Genomic DNA, 19395 nt, shown 5'->3' with positions numbered 1-19395 from the left:
TAATGATCTGTCAGTTATGTTTGGAAATGCAGCACACTTGAAAAGTAGGTATACCTTGAACTCTGGAGTATATGTGCTTGACCTAAATACAGAGTTTCAGGGCAGCTGAGGTTGATGTGCCAGCTTTGCAGACTTGATTTGGATTCTAGGAATGCACTTGCTGGCATAAGCCTTCATTTTATTTATTTGGATAATTAATACCAAAAGGTGATTGAGAGTTTTTCTTTTGTGTGTGTTGTCAGCTGCTACAGAGTTAACTTTTGATTTTTCAGTTTGAACAGACTCAACATTTTTTTTCATCTTGCTGTTGTTCTCATTAAGATCTGACATATTTTCATTCTTCTTCCTTGTCTTGGTGTATGGAAAGTGCATGCTAAATTAATCAAGAGTGTTCTGAACTGTGTTTTAGCACTGTCCTTACCAATTTTAAGATTTTTGTTTTAAGACAAACTCTTTAATTTTATTATGCATGAGTTGTCATGTTATTTTTTTAGCTGTATTTTGCTGTTCTTTTAGTCTGTAACATTTCACTTTAGGGAATAGTCAGATTAAATTTTCACTGATTGCAAGCATATCTAAAAAGTTTAAATGGAAGGAAGTGTTAATAACACACTTCACCATGATTAAAAGTAACTTGGAAATGCAGAGAAGTAGTGCAAAATTAGCAGCTCAGACAGCTCAATTCTGTCAGTGTATTTTAGTGAGGGAAGGTAATTGGCTATGTTTTAAAAGAACAGTAAGTTGAAATAAAGGATTGTTCTGTTTTTTTCTTTTTGTTTGTTTTTAAACAGAGGAGGAGGTTGCCTGTTGCACTTAGGAATACCACTGGGGGAAAGAAATTTTTAAAGGCTTATAACATGAAAGAAAATATAGCATATGCAGAAGAAAAGTGAAACTGTCTATGCACAAAATAGCTCAGAAATCTAGAATAGTATTTTCTGATTTACTAGTTTTCCTTTTCAGAGTTCACTTGTAATATTATGTAATAGGATGAGAAGCCTTGTGACTACTAAGTAGACGTAGAAAAAATAGTTTAAAAATGAATTGCTAGTTAATTTCAGAGTAAGCTATAAGTATGATTTCGTTCGGATTTGACATTTATGACTTAGATTTTGATCCTGTGTATTTGTTCCTGATACGATACTCACAAAAAGTGGTGTAGAGCTATTGAACAATTTCATTTTTTGAGGCGTTTTTCATAAGGATGCAGTGTGATGTGCTGTCATGCTGCATTTTGTTATCTGCTAGCAATTTACCTGATAAAAACTAAATTAAAGGTAGTATGTGAATTTTAACAGAAAATATCTGCTCTAGTATTGTGCTGCTAAAAACCCTGTTGTTTTCTGAGAAATCTTAAAAATATTAATTGCTTTTTTCCCCCGCTCTTCAGCCACCAGAAAGACAAATTGCAGTTGGGATTTGTTCAATGGCTAAGAAATCTAAGTCCAAACCAATGAAAGAAATTCTTGAACGCCTCTCCATGTTTAAGTACATAACTGTGGTAATATTTGAAGAGGATGTTATTTTGAATGAGCCAGTAGAAAACTGGCCTTTATGTGACTGTCTCATTTCTTTTCATTCTAAAGGTAAATATTCTAATACTACCATAACTATTTTTGACATCTAAATACTTTAAACAGTTTTTTTTTTCTCTTGTAGTTTTATTGCATTTTCCTAGGAAGTGATTCAGTTGTCTTGTTTAATAGAATACAACTGACTTTTAAAATACAAGCTTTTTAAATGGTACTGTTTTCTTTGCTTGAGAAAGCCCTGTCTGACATAGTATTTAAAATAGCTATTCCATTAGTGAATATTTGTGGAGCCAGTAGAAATGGTGATCTAATACTTACTTGGCCCAATAACTGTGAAGGCATGCTACTTTCTCAATGGGAGCGTTAGGTCTCTGGCCACTTGTTGGTGTATCTCTGCTAATACCTAGGGTTTTTTCCTGGGGCTGGGCAGTGAAGCAAAGATGAGTAAACTGAAGTTAAAAATCATATTTTTAGGCAGAGGCAATAAAAGCCTTAGTTCTGGCCCTATGGAAGTGGAGGGCATGTGGAGTGAGGAGGAAGGAGTTGGAGACAGGACTACTACTTTTGACAGCCTATACCGAAATTAGGCTGTAGTTTCATCATCGTCTTAAGCTGATGTTATGTGTGTTTATAGTTGAGGGAGCATCCTCCCACTTAAGCCATATCTCTGGTTGTACTATAAAGCTTGAATATGAAGGTTCCAAAATATTTACTGGTGTTGTATCTTGTAGTTTTAATTTATTTGCCTTAATAAATATTTTAGGATTTCCACTGGACAAAGCAGTTGCCTATGCAAAACTCAGGAATCCATTCATAATCAATGACTTGAATATGCAGTATCACATACAAGACAGGTAAGGAACACTGATTACCTCTAAACAGCAAACTACTTTTAAGTCAGAGACTGTGAGAACTGTTGATATTTCATAGCAACAGCTCCAGTGTATTGTACAATAGCCTAAATAAAACCACAGTGAATGTTATATTTTATTAATGTATGTGTGGTTTTCTGGGATATGCATTTAGGTGTGTTTTTTCTTTTACTGCTTTTATATTGATGGGTCTGAAGATTTACCAAGGTAGAAATTTGGTGATACATTTGTCTAAAGCTTAGCAAATAAAAAAGTTTAAACTCTGAAAATATGTATAGCATAGGTATGTATAGCAACTGTACAACCTCCTATAATTGTAGAATTCATGGAACTTACTACAGGTCTTTTTTTCTGTTAAGTGGATACTTAACAAAAGTTTTTGGTATTCAAAGATCGTGTGGTTATTCAAAGTGAATTTTCTTTTGGGGCTGCAGTCATGCATAGCAAATATTAACAAAACAGTAGTGAGCAAAATACATAAACATTGGAGCCTTCTGAACAGTGAGCAGACTTGCTATTTTGTGCCTTCAGCTGCTGTCATGTATAAACTTTTTCAGCCCTTCTTGTTAATAGTCTCCTTTAACAAGAGAATTCTTCTATATAAATTGCTGTTGCACTGCCAGAGTGGAGAGGACAGGACTGGCGTAGCAAATTACATTTTTATTTATATTGATGAGATCACTGCAAAGGTTCAGCTGTGTCAGTGACCTTTAAAGCATTGTATTAATAAGTAGAGTATTTTATATGTAATCTTATCCTGTGTGATTTAAAAAAAATAATTTGTATGTATTTTTCTCCTCCCTTACTCATGGACTATAAAATACAAATATTGGCAGGATTTGCTGTCTTAATGTGCAACTTTTGTTTTTTTTTTCTAGGAGAGAAGTATACAGTATTCTTAAGGCTGAAGGCATTTTACTTCCTCGCTATGCAGTTCTGAACCGTGATCCAAACAATCCCCAAGGTAAAAACTGATAACTAAAATATCAACCATTGACATGTCTTTGTTTCCACTGGAGAACAGTACATACATAATGGAAAGCTAAATTTCACTTGCTAGACAATTAATTCATTGGTACAGATGTTGATTTCTCCTCCAGTACTTAATATATTGTTGTGGATTAACTTGTACTGGCTGTGGGGGCAGTATGTGAAACGGAAAAGTTGATGCTGTATAAGCACTGTTCAGCAATAACTAAAACATCAAGGCTGTTTTGGTCACAAATTCAAAACATAGCACCATACTAGCTGCTGTGAAGAAAATTAACTCCATCCCAATGAAAGGTAGTACCTCTGGAACAGGTTGCCCAGAGAAGCTGTGAATGCCCCCTCCCTGAAAGTGTTCAAGGCCAGGCTGGATGGGGCTTTGAGCAACCTGGTTTAGTGGGAAGGTGTCCCTGCAGGGGGGTTGGAACTAGATGATCTTTAAGATCCCTTCCAACCCAAACCATTTTATGATTCTATGAAGTATGCATCTGCAAAGCATGATTCTGAAGGTTGGGGTCACAATCCTCTTACAGCCATCGTAGAACAACTAGAATATAAAGGCCTCCAAACTCAAACCGACATTCTAGTATGTCATCAAAGAGAGCAGCATTCATGGTGTTACATTACCCACAACAAGCTGTAATTTTACTTAGGAAAGTAATATTGACAGAAACAAGTCAGACTATTGAATACTTTCCCTTCTAAGTACAAGCAACCATGTAAGGGAAATCTAGTCTAGACAGATCTGCAGATTATATACTCTGAATATAAATTGGAATTAATTTTTTCTGTACCTGAAAACAAACATAACAGCTTTTTCTACTAAAATAAAAACTTAGAGCAACAACAGGAGATTGCAATGACAGGTCAAGACACAGGAGTAAGAGATAAGAAAAAATAAATAAAATAGAAGTACTACTGTGGTGTAACTCTTAAGATGTAGGGAATTTTAGGTTAAAATGTCTGTGTAATCTAGGGAGGAAAGGGCTCATTTATGCTACAAGTCAAATAAAAGCTGCTGCATGCAGCCAGCCAGTAGTGAAGAGATTCCTGATCCCTGGTTCCAGAGGACCTAATCCTCTGTGCACGGTGCATCAGTCACACAGTGTGAGACAGTTCTCAGCCTATTAAAAGCACTATTGCATCTGGCACCACACCATGGTTACTGTCCGTCTGCCATCCCCCTCATATTTCAGGGAAAGACACTGAAGGAAGAGACAGCCTACCCCCTGTCTTTAAAACATTCCCCCGAAAATAACACCCATGCAAGCTTATGCATCTGTAGGAGACAGTTTCCTGTCTGACACTGAGGGAATCAACAGAAATCCCAGAACGTAGTGTTAAAGTAACATGATATAGATGTGATGCAGCAGACATGTTGAGCACATGATCATCCGGTCTGTGCAGTCAGTAAGAAATCAGTGAACCAAAAAATGTAATATAATCTTTTTATTTCAACCTACAAAGTTACCCCAAATCTCTAATTATTTAATTCCATGAATATATTATTGCATCTCTGTTGTTCGCACTGTTTCTTCAGAATGCAACTTGATTGAAGGAGAAGACCATGTAGAAGTGAATGGAGAAATTTTCCAAAAGCCTTTTGTAGAAAAGCCAGTTAGTGCCGAGGACCACAATGTTTACATTTATTATCCAACATCTGCTGGGGGTGGAAGCCAGAGGCTCTTTCGAAAGGTGAGGGTATTGTACTAAAGCTGTTGAAAAGTTGTAGATGTGTAACAGAATTGCAGAGTAATTCTGTCCTATCTGTATGTTAGCTTGGACCTGTTTTGTAATGTCCTGCTTGTGTAGTAGGAGTAGTGCAGATCAGAGAAAATTCATTTCAGAAGAACATGTAGAGTGAATGAAGACCCTTGTTCCTTGCAGTAGATTGTCAGCCACTGCAGATTCTTGTAGGTAAAAGAAGCATATGCTATCAGTGCACTTGCAGAGTCTTATAAAAATCTTTTGGGACTGATCAAAACCTACTTGCTTCATTTGGTACAGGAAGTCTTTTCTCAGTACAGCTGTGTTATTTTAAGGAGTTTTAAAGTTTCTCAGGCAGTAGCCTATGAGTTTATTGATAGAAAAATATTCATTTCAGATTGGCAGCAGAAGCAGTGTTTATTCCCCTGAAAGCAGTGTGAGAAAAACAGGCTCCTATATTTATGAGGAATTCATGCCTACAGATGGCACTGATGTGAAGGTATGACAACTGTGCATTCTTATTTATATTTAGAACAATCAAATGCTCCAAGAGGTTGTCAGTTATAAGATGAAAGTATATCTTTGTGTCAAGGATTAATTTTAATGAAGTTTTGATACAGTTCATAAGTAAAGAATGTAATTCTTATGCTAGCTAAACACAGTACTTGTAACGTAGAGCAGCTTTGCTTATGTTGTTGGAATCAAGTGCTGGAGGCTTATTACCCAACACATTGTCTTTCTTTTCTTGTATTGTATTAGTGCCAGAACAGCATATACTTTCCTGTGTAAACAGATAGGTGCTGCCTAGATATTTTGTCTAAAGGTTACAAAGAAACCTGTAACTGAAATAGATTTTATCAACTATCCTAGTGTTCTAATTAATAAACAAAAGTTACTTACTAAAATTATATGAAGTTGCAGAAAATAATGCATTGACCTTATCTGTAATTATTTTCACTCTTTTATTCATTTATTTTCTTAACAGATCTAAAGATTAGGTATCACAAAAGAGTGCTAACATAGAGCAATAACAGAATAGGTGTCAAGCCAGCCATGTGTGGAGATTGCTTGCTTTCCCTTTGTGTTAGTTCTGGCTATTTTAAGCCAATCACAAAACATGTGAAACAAGTGTTTTACTTGAACACTTGAACATGTGAAACAAGAGGTTTAGAAGTGTGAGATCTAATCCAATCTTAGGCCAAAGAGCCCGTTTATCAATTGCAGTTAACTTCTTCCACTTGGTGATCCATGAGGGGAATGCTCATTTTATGTTCTCAGACAAATTCCCCGTTCTTTAGGTTGCTGTGTTTTCATGAGCTATTACTCTTCACATGGCTATACTGTGTAACACTTTCCAATAGGTTAATCTGAGTTAACAGACATCCATGTAAGAGTTTTACAAACTGTTTCCAAAAAGAAAAGTTTCTTGCAACCTGAAGAGATGCAAATGATTTGAGAGGTGGGGACTATTTTGACTACTTGTTGTACTGTAGTCATCAAGCAGCAGCTGTGGACTTTTAACACCCCAAATAAATAATGGATTTGCTTCAAGTAACAACACTGTCAGCTTCATATTAGGCAGCTTCACCCAACTCGTCCTCTTGCCTGAATTGACTAAATCTGGTTTAGTTGAAAACTTTTTTACCAAAGCCTAGGGTTTTATTTTCGATTAAAGTAACCCATTTTTGAGAGCTGCTGACAAGTCTCTTCTAGCATATGCCCCAGTCCTTTCAGTGAGCATTGAAACTGCAGCAGAGTAGATAGCACAATCATTCTTTCAAGTCCCTGCCTTATCATACTAAAACTGGGCAGATCTTTGCTTTGTTTAGTCCTGCCTAAAATATGAAAATAATTTTCAGTGAAGAGAATCACTTAGTCCTGCAGCCAGATTTCCATAATCAAGTAAATGGAAATAATTCTCAAATTAATCTGCTCTCCAAGTTCTGCAGATGTTTTGGAAAGGAAAACATCATTCTTTACCTCTACACCAGCATAATTAAGAAATTAATTTCTATTCATCAAGTTTTATAATTATTATTTTTCTTCACCTGTGCTCCAGCTGTTTTCTCCTCTTGCTTTATCCTGGGTTGTCAGTAAATGATGGGTGTTCTGTGAAGGCAGAGAATGCCATTGAGGAAGGTACTTTAGAGCGACCTTTTCAATTATGAAAGCAGCTAGTATCTTTTGAAGTCATTGTCACATTGGAGATAAATTTAGCAAGGTGTATGCATATATTTAATGTAATTTAACGACACTGTATCGATAAAGAGTTTCTGTTTTTCAATATAGGTGTACACAGTAGGTCCAGATTATGCTCATGCTGAAGCCCGGAAGTCTCCAGCTCTGGATGGCAAGGTAGAACGAGATAGTGAAGGAAAAGAAGTGAGGTATCCAGTCATCCTGAATGCAAGAGAGAAGTTAATCGCTTGGAAAGTATGCCTTGCCTTTAAAGTAAGCTGATTACTTTCCTATCTGATCAAACATTTAGTGTTAATTAATTGTTTATTACATGAAACTTCTGTAGGGTTTTAGTGCACAGAGACAGCAGTGATAATTACTGCAGAACTCCTAGGAAGGTGAAAAGTTGAACTTCCACATCCACATCTCTTTTTAATCTAGAATAATTCTTCTTTTAATGCATTGAAAAGTTCTGGATGGGTTGCTTATGTTGCATAAGTTTCCTGAATTCACATGTTGCTGTTGTGCTTTGCTAGTCCACAGTGTTATCTGTTCTATGTGTAGAACAGATAACAGAAAATGTTCACACATTTTGTTAATGGTTTCTAAGTTAGTGAAACACAATTTCAGTAGTCAAGTTTTTGTAACTTTTGTTACCCAGTGTTTACATTGAGCCCAATTAAATGCTAATTTGGTATTGACATGACTAGGTCCTTATTTGGAGTGTTTGATAGTTTCCATTTTTGTATAGTTTTAAGATTCTTTTGTTCAAAACTTCACTCAGTCTCTTACTCTCCTTTCAGCTGTCGTATTAAAAGGCTGTCTTTCAGTCTGTCTCATTACCTGTGTGTAACTATGATGGCAATTCTGGAGCCTGTAGGGTGTGAACCTCTGTTACCTAGCAAAGTGGGCTTTGAGATCTAAAAAGAGAAATCTATTGAAATAGCATCTAGTGTCCTGTACTAATAATTTCAATATTATGTCAATGTCAAAACTATCCTGTCAAATTTAAATTTGAACAAAAATGTTTTTATTGGTATTTTGTAATTTCTTGGCTGTCACCCTTAAAAACTATGTGTAGGGGGAAACCACTGTCAGAATGGGGAATTTGTAGGCCCATCATTGCTTATGCTGTAAATCTTGAAGGTTAAGTTTGTGCACGTGTGAACTTGACCTTCAGTACTGATACTGCTAGGGATATATAGGAAGGGTAAAATCAAGTTGGGGATATAAAGTTAAAAATGGGAAGATATTTACATGACATGAGCGAACTTAACATGGAACTGGCAAAAGGTACTAAGTATAAAATCTGTCATATTTTTGTCATGTTTTAAGATGAATACCATGTTAAAATCAGAAGTTTATTTAAAATAAGTAATCCTCAGGAAGGTGATCAATGACTTGAACTTTTATTCTTAAAAACAGCAAACAGTTTGTGGCTTTGATTTGCTGCGTGCTAATGGGCAGTCCTATGTGTGTGACGTGAATGGCTTCAGTTTTGTGAAAAACTCCATGAAATACTATGATGATTGTGCTAAGATATTGGGGTAAGAGTTTACTGATTTATATCAGGAGTTTTGCCTATTCACTTTGTTGTATGTGACTCTGTACTACTTATTCCTTATTCCTAAATCAATTATTTAAAATGAAATACCATGTAAAATAAGTCATTAAATTAAATAATAAAATAAATAAAATATTAAAAAGAATCCTAAATCAATAAATAAATCCTAAATAAATTCCTTATTCCTAAAATCATCCAAAACATCTGAGTCTGAGTGTTTTATGCAGTTAAAGTTAACTGAATAAGTATTTTGAAAGCCGGATTAAGTTCTTAAAGGTAGTTGAGATTATTTTCAAGTAGAGAAGTGCCATTGGATTGTTATGCTTGCTGATGTTTATTATGTGCTCAAATTAATGTACATTGTCCTTGATCTGAAGCTGGTGTATACTTGCATATTTGTGGATTTCACACTGGTAATTCCAAACTGATGTAATATCAAGGTGTCTTCTGTCATACCATCTTCTCTCTGTTACTGGGAGTAAAAAAAAGGTATAACAAGGGACCATACAGAATTGGATAGTGAACTCCATGCCAACGAAATGTTGCCCTCAAAGTAGTCTCATCCCATTTTGCCCAGTTAAACTGGCTTTACAGTAAGATTGAACTGATGGGATACAGCATGACTTTCTGCATTATCAAATGATCTGGGATCTTATTAAATGGAGGAAGAGCTAAGATGAAACCCTAGAAAACAACTGTAGTCCTGTTGTTTTAGGCCACTTTGAGTTAGAGTTACAATTCTCAGACCCACTTTGATGTGTCTCTATTCAAATTGTTGTAGCTGTTGAATTCTTTGCAAAAAGTTATCATTTTTTACTTATGCTTTATTCCTTGAGGTAATACATTGCAGTGTTAAGTAACAGTAGATTATTTTGGAGCTTTTTAGAAATTAGGTTTTGGCTTATGCTACTTTAAGATGCACAAATTTTTTTCCTCAGTATTACTGCTTCTTATGTAGATATTAATCTGAAGTTTAGTATTTTTTCATTAGATACTCGGGAAACAGAACATTAGCAAGATTTAACAACCGTCTATAGGTGGAGGCAGTGTTATAATTTTGATTGTTATGACCAAAGACTACCTATTTTTCTGGTTCTATCAGAAAAACTTTTGAGAAATTACCACTGAAGGTACCAGTTACTCTGATGAGAACGGCATGCTGATTATCAGGGACTTTCAGTTAGACAATGGAGTCAGGTGTCTGAATATTTAAATGAACAAGACTAAATCATATCCAAGGAACTCTTTTAGGAACTGGAGTTCAAAAACTTGAGGTTTCTTATAAATCCAGGGCCATTAGGCTAATATTTTCTCTGTAGCAGTTGTAGTAGCTTTGAATTGTTAAGTAGGTTTTAATTATACAATTAAAAGAAAAATATGCATCTAGACTCATGACCGCTAGTACACTAAAACCACATTGATAAAAATGCATGTATATATTATCTGTTTCGAGTTTGTATGTGTTGTATAAGCTGTGCTTTAAACATCATTTTTTTTTCTTTTTAACCCCTTTTTTAGAAATATCATAATGAGAGAACTTGCTCCCCAGTTTCAGATACCATGGTCGATTCCTTTGGAAGCTGAAGACATCCCCATTGTGCCAACCACCTCTGGAACAATGTAAGAAAATAGTAGCTACACCTGTATTTTGCAGGCTCCTAATGTAACTTTTGTGTGAATTTTTTTTTCTCTTCACAAGGTGTGCCCACTTTGGCCTATGAACGCTTGTTTTGTGTGATGAAAACAAGGAAGGAATCACAATTGCTATGCCAGCAATCAGAGTTTCTGACCCTTAGTCAAGCTGAGTATAGAACAGCAGATTTTCAAGTGTAGCGTCTTTTATGCATAGCTTCCTTCACTGCTAATCATTGTTCCAGCACCAACTTAATATGCGCTTCTAATAAACATGCTCTCTCATTTAATGAACCTCAAAATTGTTGTTTTACAAACTACTTAAAATAGATATTCTGTAGTTACCCAAGTCTTAAAATCAGTATTTATATTTTATACCTTACATCATTTTCAGTTAACCTTATATTCTTGCATATCCTTCCATCACTTCTGTAGTTATGTCAGATAACTACGACTTTGTCAATTGTCTTGATTGGTGGTTTTAATATTAAATAAAAGACCCCCATATATAGAGTTGTGAAATATAACTCTCTTGAAATTTCAGGATGGAGCTTAGGTGTGTTATAGCTGTAATACGCCATGGGGACCGAACACCAAAACAAAAAATGAAAATGGAAGTAAAACATCAGAAGTAAGTAGAATCTTGGTAAAAATCGAGTTTGGATGCTTTAGAGCAGAGCTCACTTCTTGGGGATGTGCAAACAATGAATGGAGCAGGAATTGCATCATACAAGTTTTTTGTTTTGTTTTGTTTTCTTTTAAATCTATGTGATGTTGCAGCTAATTAAGAAGCATGCACCTCTCGTTCCAACAGGACTGTCAAATTACTTGTGCAGACTTCCTTCATCACATGCTGTGCCTTGTGAAGAGTCCTGCTTGATCTTAATGAAAATACATTTGTCTCTATAGATGTCTTTATTCAAAATAATGCAGCAGAGATTATTTCTGGTTCACCATTTGACCATGACTTCCACCTTTCTCTTTTTATCATAACTGTTCTTGTGTGAGCTGTCATCTTGCTGCACCATCTTTTTGTGTTTTACTTTTTGTCAAAGTTTGATGACTGACGTTCTGGTAGATACCATCTTTATGTTAGCCTTCATGAAGTGCCTTACATAATTGGCCTGGAATTAGGTGCAATTTCAGTAAAAAGTAGTTATTTGTTTTGTGACTGGATTCTTGCATTCAGAGATACATGCTGTAAATGTATCTCATGTGGTATTTTTGGTCCCTACTTCTGTTCAGGATCATTCTTGGAGATTAAGAATTGACATAGTTGTATATTTGAATATTATGTCATTTGATATATAGAATAACTTCCTTTTTTTTAACACTTAGCAAGTCAGTAAGATAACATTTTTAGTGCTCTTATTTCTCTAATGTGTTGAAGACTTTCTTGGGAAATGGGATTTGAATAAAGGTTGGTTTGACCTCTGTAGTGCAGGTCTTAACATGCTTTTCAAGTAGTGTAAAGGTGCTAATTTCAGACCACTTCAAGTTTAAGAACCACTTGTTCAAGTAACATTTTAACTTATTAACTATGGGTTCTAATCAATATTCTTTCTCTTAAAGGTTTTTTGATCTCTTTGAAAAATGTGATGGATATAAATCTGGAAAACTAAAACTGAAAAAACCAAAACAGTTGCAGGCAAGTTTGTCTTTATTTTCTTGCTGTGGTATTTTATAAGTAGAAAATTATTTATTTAAGTAAATTCTACGTTTTCTTTCTTTAGGAAGTGCTTGATATAGCAAGGCAACTCCTTGTAGAACTTGGGCAAAACAATGATTCTGAAATTGAAGAAAGTAAAGCAAAACTTGAACAGCTGAAGACTGTGTTAGAAATGTAAGTGGCTAATTTTCAAGCTTCATAGCAACAAAGTTCTATCTGCTATTTTGACATGTTTGACCAGTTACTGCTTGGATTGCAATGATTATCAAATATGTAATGATGTATTAATTCAAGCACAAGGGTTATCAAGAGAAAGGATGCCATGTTTGACACTATGAAGGAGAACTGGGCCATCTCTCTGTTTTTTCTCCTTTTTAATTGAACTTACTGCTTTATCCAGTGGCTCAGTATATTTTCTACATGAAAAATTTACTTTCTTTGATCACAAATTTTATCTTGCATGTTTTTAAACTTAAAAGTATTTGAGTGCAGGGTCTGCTTCTTGCAGTGTGTGATGTAATGAAGTCTGATGTAGCCAGTAAGAACTTTCACTGTGTGTACTGTCTACTTACAGCAAATTTGGAGAATTCCAAATAAATAAGGCTTTGTATATTGAGCTTGAAATATGTACTAATTAAAAAAAAAAGAAAAAAACCCTAAGGCTCCAAGGTTTGTTAACGATCTGGGGTGTCAGAACTTTAAATGGTATTAGGTGACGTTAATTTAAAAAAAATCAGGGCAAAGACAGTTATGGAAACTTATGATGATTGTTTGAAATACGGAGTTCTGCTTGAGAACTTAATTGGCTAACAAAATAGTGGCCGTCTACACGGCCAGATCAGATTCTGGATACTGATAGCCACTGTAGTTGTGGATCTGAATAGATAAATTACTCATGCAATCTGCAAATGCTTTTTTTTTTTTCAGTTCAGTGTTGTGAAAAAAAGTAGTAGATAGTATTTTTAAATGTATCATTATAGAATGGTTGATATTTCTGTAGTCACTCTGTGCTTGTTGAGTTAAGTTTGTTCTAAGCACTGCTTCAATAAACGGTGGTCAAATGCACAAATCAGTGACCAGCATAGGTTTATTATATCCTGTTACAGGAGCTTAGCAGGTTAGGAGGAAAATATTTAAAATGTTTCTCACCTTCTTCCCCTCTCATTTTTTCCTATTCCTACTTCAGGTATGGGCATTTTTCAGGCATAAATCGCAAAGTTCAGTTAACATATCTTCCTCATGGTTGCCCAAAGACTTCCAGTGAAGAGGAAGGTATTGTGTTACTTTTGCACCTAATCCCTTAATATCACATGTATTTAAATAGTCACTGATTAGTGGTATAACATGTCTTGATGTTAAGGAGAAGGAATATGTTGTTTTGATTGAATGTTTGTATTGTACGCAGATATTCAGAGTCTGTTAATCTGCTGAATCGTACACCTAAATCTATGTAGTAAATTTATATTTTAATACTGCATTTTGTAACAGAAAAGTAGGCTGAAAATAAGCTTCAGTGATTCACCAAAAACAGTGTTTTGCGGACAGGATGGGAAAATCCCACTCAACATTTACTGCTATGTCTAAAACCTTCATAAGCTTTTCTGGCCCTTGACCCATGGTTATTGACTGAAATAACTGTAGGGTATTTAGCATCCAATTTGTTTTAGTTTTTCTGTTTCAATTTACTTGTTGCTTCAGATTTCATGCTAAATATTTTTCAGTTATGTTTTCTCTGTAATTTAACTACTTCAGGTTTCTATGTTTAAGTGCCCATTTAGTTCTCCAGTTCAATGTTTTCTTAATGTTAGAATGCTATTAAAGATTCATCATGTTGAAGAGATCCTTTAGTGAGGCCTGAATAGTCCAAATATTTTTGTTCATATGAAAAAAAATAAAGAAGGATTTATAATATACTTCACTAAACTCATCTTTCTGTATACAATTAGATAATAGAAGAAATGAGCCATCCCTGCTTCTGGTTCTAAAATGGGGAGGAGAATTGACCCCTGCAGGCAGGGTTCAAGCAGAGGAGCTTGGAAGGGCTTTCAGGTGTATGTATCCAGGTGGACAAGGTAAAAAAAAAAAAAAAAAAAAAAAAAAAAATAATTGTGTTGAATGGCATAAATCCCTTTTGAAGTTAATAAGTGCAAAATGAGAGTTTGAGCAAAATGTTTGTTTGGTAGGAGATTATGCTGGATTTCCTGGATGTGGTTTACTTAGATTACATAGCACTTACCGACATGATCTCAAAATCTACGCTTCTGATGAGGGACGAGTTCAGATGACAGCAGCAGCTTTTGCAAAGGTACAATGTGACATTGTATTTTCAATTTTAAAAAATCTGATGTTCTCAAGTTTGTTTTTTCTTTAGAAGACTGGGGGAGATTTATGGTTTATTAGAGTCTACATTGTATAATGAGGCTGTGTTTTAAAAGAAATTTATTTTCAAAGAGTATTTAGTTCAGTGTAAAAAAGTATCCAATTAATGTGCCAAGAATTTGAAGTTCTTTGAGCAGATGCAGACAGGTTTTAATTATATGGCCTTGGCCTTAGCAATATACCTTATTCCTTTCCAGTAATAACCTCCAAAATCATAGAATCACAGAATGGTTTGAGTTGGAAGGGACCTTAAAGATCATCTAGTTCCAACCCCCCTGTCATGGGCAGGGACACCTTCCACTAGACCAGGTTGCTCAAAGCCTCATCCAACCTGGCCTTGAGAACTTCAAGGGAGGGGGCATCCACAACTTCTCTGGGCAACCTGTTCCAGTGTCTCACCACCCTCACAGGAAAGAATTTCTTCCTAATACCTAATCTAAATCTCCCCTCTTTCAGTTTAAAACCGTTACCCCTCGTCCTGTCACTACTTGCCCTTGTGAAAAGTCCCTCCCCATATTACCGGTAGGCCCCCTTCAGGTACTGGGAGGCTGCTATAAGGTCTCCCCGGAGCCTTCTCTTCTCCAGGCTGAAGAGCCCCAACTCTCTCAGCCTGTCTTCATAGGAGAGGTACTCCAGCCCTCTGAGCATCTTCGTGGCCCTCCTCTGGACTCGCTCCAACAGCTGCATGTCCTTCTTATATTGGGGGCCCCAGAGCTGAACGCAGTACTCCAGGTGGGGTCTCATGAGAGTGGAGTAAAGGGGTAGAATCACCTCCCTAGATCTGCTGGCCACACTTCTTTTGATGCAGCCCGGGATACAATTTGCAACATTTTTAGTTTGCACCTTGCTTATTTGTTTAGGGCTTACTTTCCTGAAATTTTGTCAGATTTCTGTGTCAGATTGTGTGCGTGTGTTGGTAAAAGCACAGACATTAGACTGATTTGAGATATTGTATTCATTTTACATGAGCAAAAATAGATATTTTCAGTTACTTCAGTGATTTGGACCAGAAGATTTTGAGTTCAAAAGGCAACTCTTTTCATAGAAACCATCTTTCATTCATTGATTTGTAACTTTAGAGAGGAAATTAGAGGGTTTGAAACTATTAGAAATGTGGAATTAATAAACTGCTTTGCATATATTTTAATAGGAAATTGTACAAACTATACGTTCAGGCTTTCTTTTGAATTAATAGAAGTAGTTTCTTGAAGTTGTTACAGGAGACTTTTTACTTTGGGCCTGTCAAAATGGATACCTAATAAGTAAGACATGGTAGCAGTACTACATCTTGGCACTCTACAGAAGTATTTTTTTACATGTATTTTTGGATGTGAAATTATAAAAAATTTGTGGTGATGTTTAAAAAGCGTGAACTGTTTTTTTTCAGCGCAAATGGGAATTTATAGGAATTATTAATATAAAACACAGAATTCAGAACTTTCTACATCTATAAGGCTTGCCAAAGTATTCTTTTACCCCTCTTCGTGCTAGACAAATTCCTCTTTTGCTCCTCCTCCCAGGTAGCCTTTTGCATGCATAATACTTCCACTTTTTAATAATTTATTCACTTATTTCCTCATTTCAATGATACAGATCTTTTAATTGTGTGAGAGGACATGGACAGTGCAAGTGTTACATAAATACTTCCTAGGTGAATGAGTTTCAGTAATAATACAGAGTGATAGAGAGGTTTAGGTTTCAAGGGGCCTCTGTAGGTCATCTAGTCCAGCTCCACGCAGCACAGGGCCAGTTTGGATGAGGTTGCTCAGAATCATACCCAGTCAAGTTTTGAGATGGAGATTCCACAGCCTCTCCAGGTTTTTAATTCCAACGCTCATTTTCAGGTCGTGTCTCTGTTCCTCCCAAGTAGCTCATCCCTGCTTCCACCTTCTATATGTTCTTTTTTTGTCCACGCTGACCGTCTGCATGACTTTCCATATGTCAGAGTGGACTGCTCTTGTGCTTTGAGGAGGTTGTCTTTGGAGATCATCTAGCTGTCCCAGGCATTTTGTCCTTCAGGACTGTCTCCTTTTAGCCTGCATCTGGGGCTAAAAAATAACCAGTTGTTCTATCACCCAATGACCCCTCCCCAGCTAAGAAAGGAAATCGTGAAAAGGAAAAGAGACCCGTGGGTTGAAATGAAAACTAATATTAATACTAATGCTAATATAAAGTACACAGAGTTATACTCAGCCCATACAGTGGTCACGAGCTGCGCATTTCCAGCAGTGAATGCCAGAATGCGAAAGTGTGATGGTCACAACGAACAGAAGAGTAGGACTCAGGAGCAGAGTGACAAGCAAGACCCTCCAGGGATTGCGACTATTGAGAAGAAGAGCCATCCCCAGCAAACTTTCCAGTTTATAGTGAGCATGATGTTTATGGTATGGAATACTTCCATTGGCCAGCTTGGGTCAGCAGTCCTGACTTTCGCTCCTCCTGGCTTAAGCATCTGGCTAACTTGGAACTGCTAAAGGCCTTGATCACTGTGGAAACCTGCATACCATGGCTTGCCACAAACTAAAACAAAGTGTCTTACCAACTTTGTTCCCACTGTATCAGGTGCTGCAGTCTTCTTAAAGATGCACCTTTTCTGAACAGAAAATTGATTCTATGTTTCTATCCCAGTGAAACCAGGACAAGGACACTCCTCCATAGGATTCCATGAACAAGCTAAAGCCTGCTCATTTGAAGTCTAGGGCTCTAATGCAATTATTTGTCTTGTGCACTTCTCCAAAGATCTGTCATAATATCAGGTTTCAATTACCAAGGCTGCCATTGACCTCCACATTCCTGGCACTTCTGAGTAATAGGTCCAGATGAATGCCTCTGCTTGATAGTTCATCAGTAACCTGTGCCAAAGAATTGTCCTGGGTGTTCTCCAGGAATCCGGATTGCTTGTCCTCTGCAATATTGCCCGTGTATGAGGTACGCTGGGCTAAGGGCCCCACTTGGAAAACAGGACCTGCAACCAGGAGGCTTTCTCCAGTTGTGTTAAGAAGGCTTCATCTATTTCCCCTTTTAAATTGGGTGATCTGTAGCAGAGGCCCACCATGATGTTGCCCTGTGCTTATTTGCCCTCTAATCCTTACAAATGAGATCTCAACTTGCTTGTCACTGGTTTGAAAGCAAAGGTCCTGATGTTCAAGCTACTCCTTTATATAGAGCCCAGCTCTGCCTCCTTGCCTTCCTGGCTTCCAAAAGGCCCTGTATCTGGCTATAGCAAAACTCCCATTTGTGTGAACTATTCCACCACATCTCTGTAATGTGAATAAACTTTTAAGCTCTGCAAATGGTCAGACTTCTTACTTCTGTTTGTTTCCATGCTGCATGTGTTGGTATGGAAAGTATTTCAGCCATCTGTCCTGCTTTCTTCTTGGTCAGCAGGCTTGAGGAGACACTACTCCATTTCATTCCTTATCCCAGAGCCTTTCTGTTGCCAGAAAAGTCACAGAATTTTCCAGCCTTCTCTGTTTTGGAAGTCTCCATCCACCTCTTGTTCAACTGTAGCCTTTGATTGTCCTTCTGTGCCACACAGAGTTTGGGTTTTTGCCTCTGTAGAGTCTCTGCAAAGACCCTGTCTGTCTCCCATTTGTCCTCCCAGATGCTATTTGGCTTGCTAACTCTTCCCATAGCTACTATCTGGTGACTGAATGCCTTGAGCAGAGCATGTCCCCCACAAGTCAGGCTGCTGTTGCTGCCAGCTTCAGGGAGAAGGCACCATGCACTCCCTGCAACCCAAGACCTGAACATCTGTGGCCTCCCAGGAGCAATATTGGCACCACTGAGATACCAGGGTCACTTCAGCTGGTGCTGAGGAGCATGTTCTATGACATCTCACCATCACTGTTGCACCAACTGTAGGAATCCTGTACAACAGGGCAGTGTTTTGGGGGCCATTTCCATGCAAACATCTGCATTGTCTGCCAAGTCCCTGTTTGTCTAATCCATAGGCAAGTGATACAATCTTGAATTTAGTGTTTTGGGTGTTTTTTTTAATATACTCTTATACTCTCATCTTTATCTGTTTGCCTGTTTAATTGTATTATTTGCTTCAGGGACTACTGGCGTTAGAGGGTGAGCTGACTCCTATCCTTGTCCAGATGGTAAAAAGTGCTAATATGAACGGTCTGTTGGACAGCGACAGTGATTCTTTAAGCAGCTGTCAGCATCGTGTTAAAGCAAGACTCCATGAAATTCTCCAGAGAGACAGAGAATTTACTGCTGATGACTACGATAAGGTTAGCATATGATTAGTTTCCTATGAAATGAAATAAATAACCATGCCAGTTCTTGTAATGAGCAGTGATTTTATGCATTTATTTTGAAAAATTATTTGTGTGCTTGCAAATAGTTTGCACTACAAAGGAAGCTGTACTAATTGCAATTAGATATTTTGAGCTGTAGTGCAATGTAAGTAATCAGAATAGCTACAAACTTTGAAATAGGAGTAGGTAGGGACCTCATTTGTAAATCTTTTTCACTGTTCCATTAAAAATATTTTAATTATTCAATATATGAAACTGTATATTGTTTACACTTTCTGTAGTCTTTACTTCGACAGTGTGTGGTATTACAAAATGTACTGCCTGCCTGCTGCAGTTTTTTACATTATTTAATTGGCTGCAAGGCCTTTTTTTTTAACTTTAAGAATACTAAGATCCTGAAAACCAGTAGAATACTTTCTAATCAGTAAAAGGAAATGTCTCATTAACATGCTAAATTAGTGCATATTAATATAGTTTATGCTGACTTAGTACAGAACACACATGATTATTCCTGGTTTTAAATGTAAGTAATGTTTGCTATTGTTAAGAAACTTCTTTTTCAGTTGCTCTTACTCTGTCTGGTATAACAACTAAACACAAGTCCTCA

At 36.7% G+C, this 19395-nt stretch overlaps 1 protein-coding gene across 9 annotated transcripts in view; it reads left to right on the top strand.

Moving 5' to 3' along the window:
• PPIP5K2 (diphosphoinositol pentakisphosphate kinase 2) overlaps positions 1 to 19395 on the top strand; it is a 53759-nt gene that overhangs the window by 12025 nt on the left and 22339 nt on the right. For all 9 annotated transcript variants that reach the window (XM_068424005.1, XM_068424004.1, XM_068424006.1 and 6 more), the window contains exons 3-17: positions 1391 to 1586; positions 2296 to 2386; positions 3283 to 3368; positions 4932 to 5086; positions 5496 to 5597; positions 7388 to 7549; positions 8702 to 8823; positions 10359 to 10460; positions 11017 to 11103; positions 12045 to 12120; positions 12206 to 12315; positions 13328 to 13413; positions 14088 to 14213; positions 14325 to 14446; positions 18579 to 18761. In XM_068424005.1, the coding sequence (XP_068280106.1) occupies positions 1391 to 1586; positions 2296 to 2386; positions 3283 to 3368; positions 4932 to 5086; positions 5496 to 5597; positions 7388 to 7549; positions 8702 to 8823; positions 10359 to 10460; positions 11017 to 11103; positions 12045 to 12120; positions 12206 to 12315; positions 13328 to 13413; positions 14088 to 14213; positions 14325 to 14446; positions 18579 to 18761 (1806 nt within the window). The remainder of the gene's footprint in view (positions 1 to 1390; positions 1587 to 2295; positions 2387 to 3282; positions 3369 to 4931; positions 5087 to 5495; positions 5598 to 7387; positions 7550 to 8701; positions 8824 to 10358; positions 10461 to 11016; positions 11104 to 12044; positions 12121 to 12205; positions 12316 to 13327; positions 13414 to 14087; positions 14214 to 14324; positions 14447 to 18578; positions 18762 to 19395) is intronic.

Source organism: Nyctibius grandis, chromosome Z (assembly GCF_013368605.1).
Source record: "Nyctibius grandis isolate bNycGra1 chromosome Z, bNycGra1.pri, whole genome shotgun sequence".
In the NCBI taxonomy this organism is placed as follows: Eukaryota; Metazoa; Chordata; class Aves; order Nyctibiiformes; family Nyctibiidae; genus Nyctibius; species Nyctibius grandis.
The sequence above is the reverse complement of the archived record's forward strand: the minus strand, read 5'-3'. Positions and strand labels throughout refer to the sequence as shown.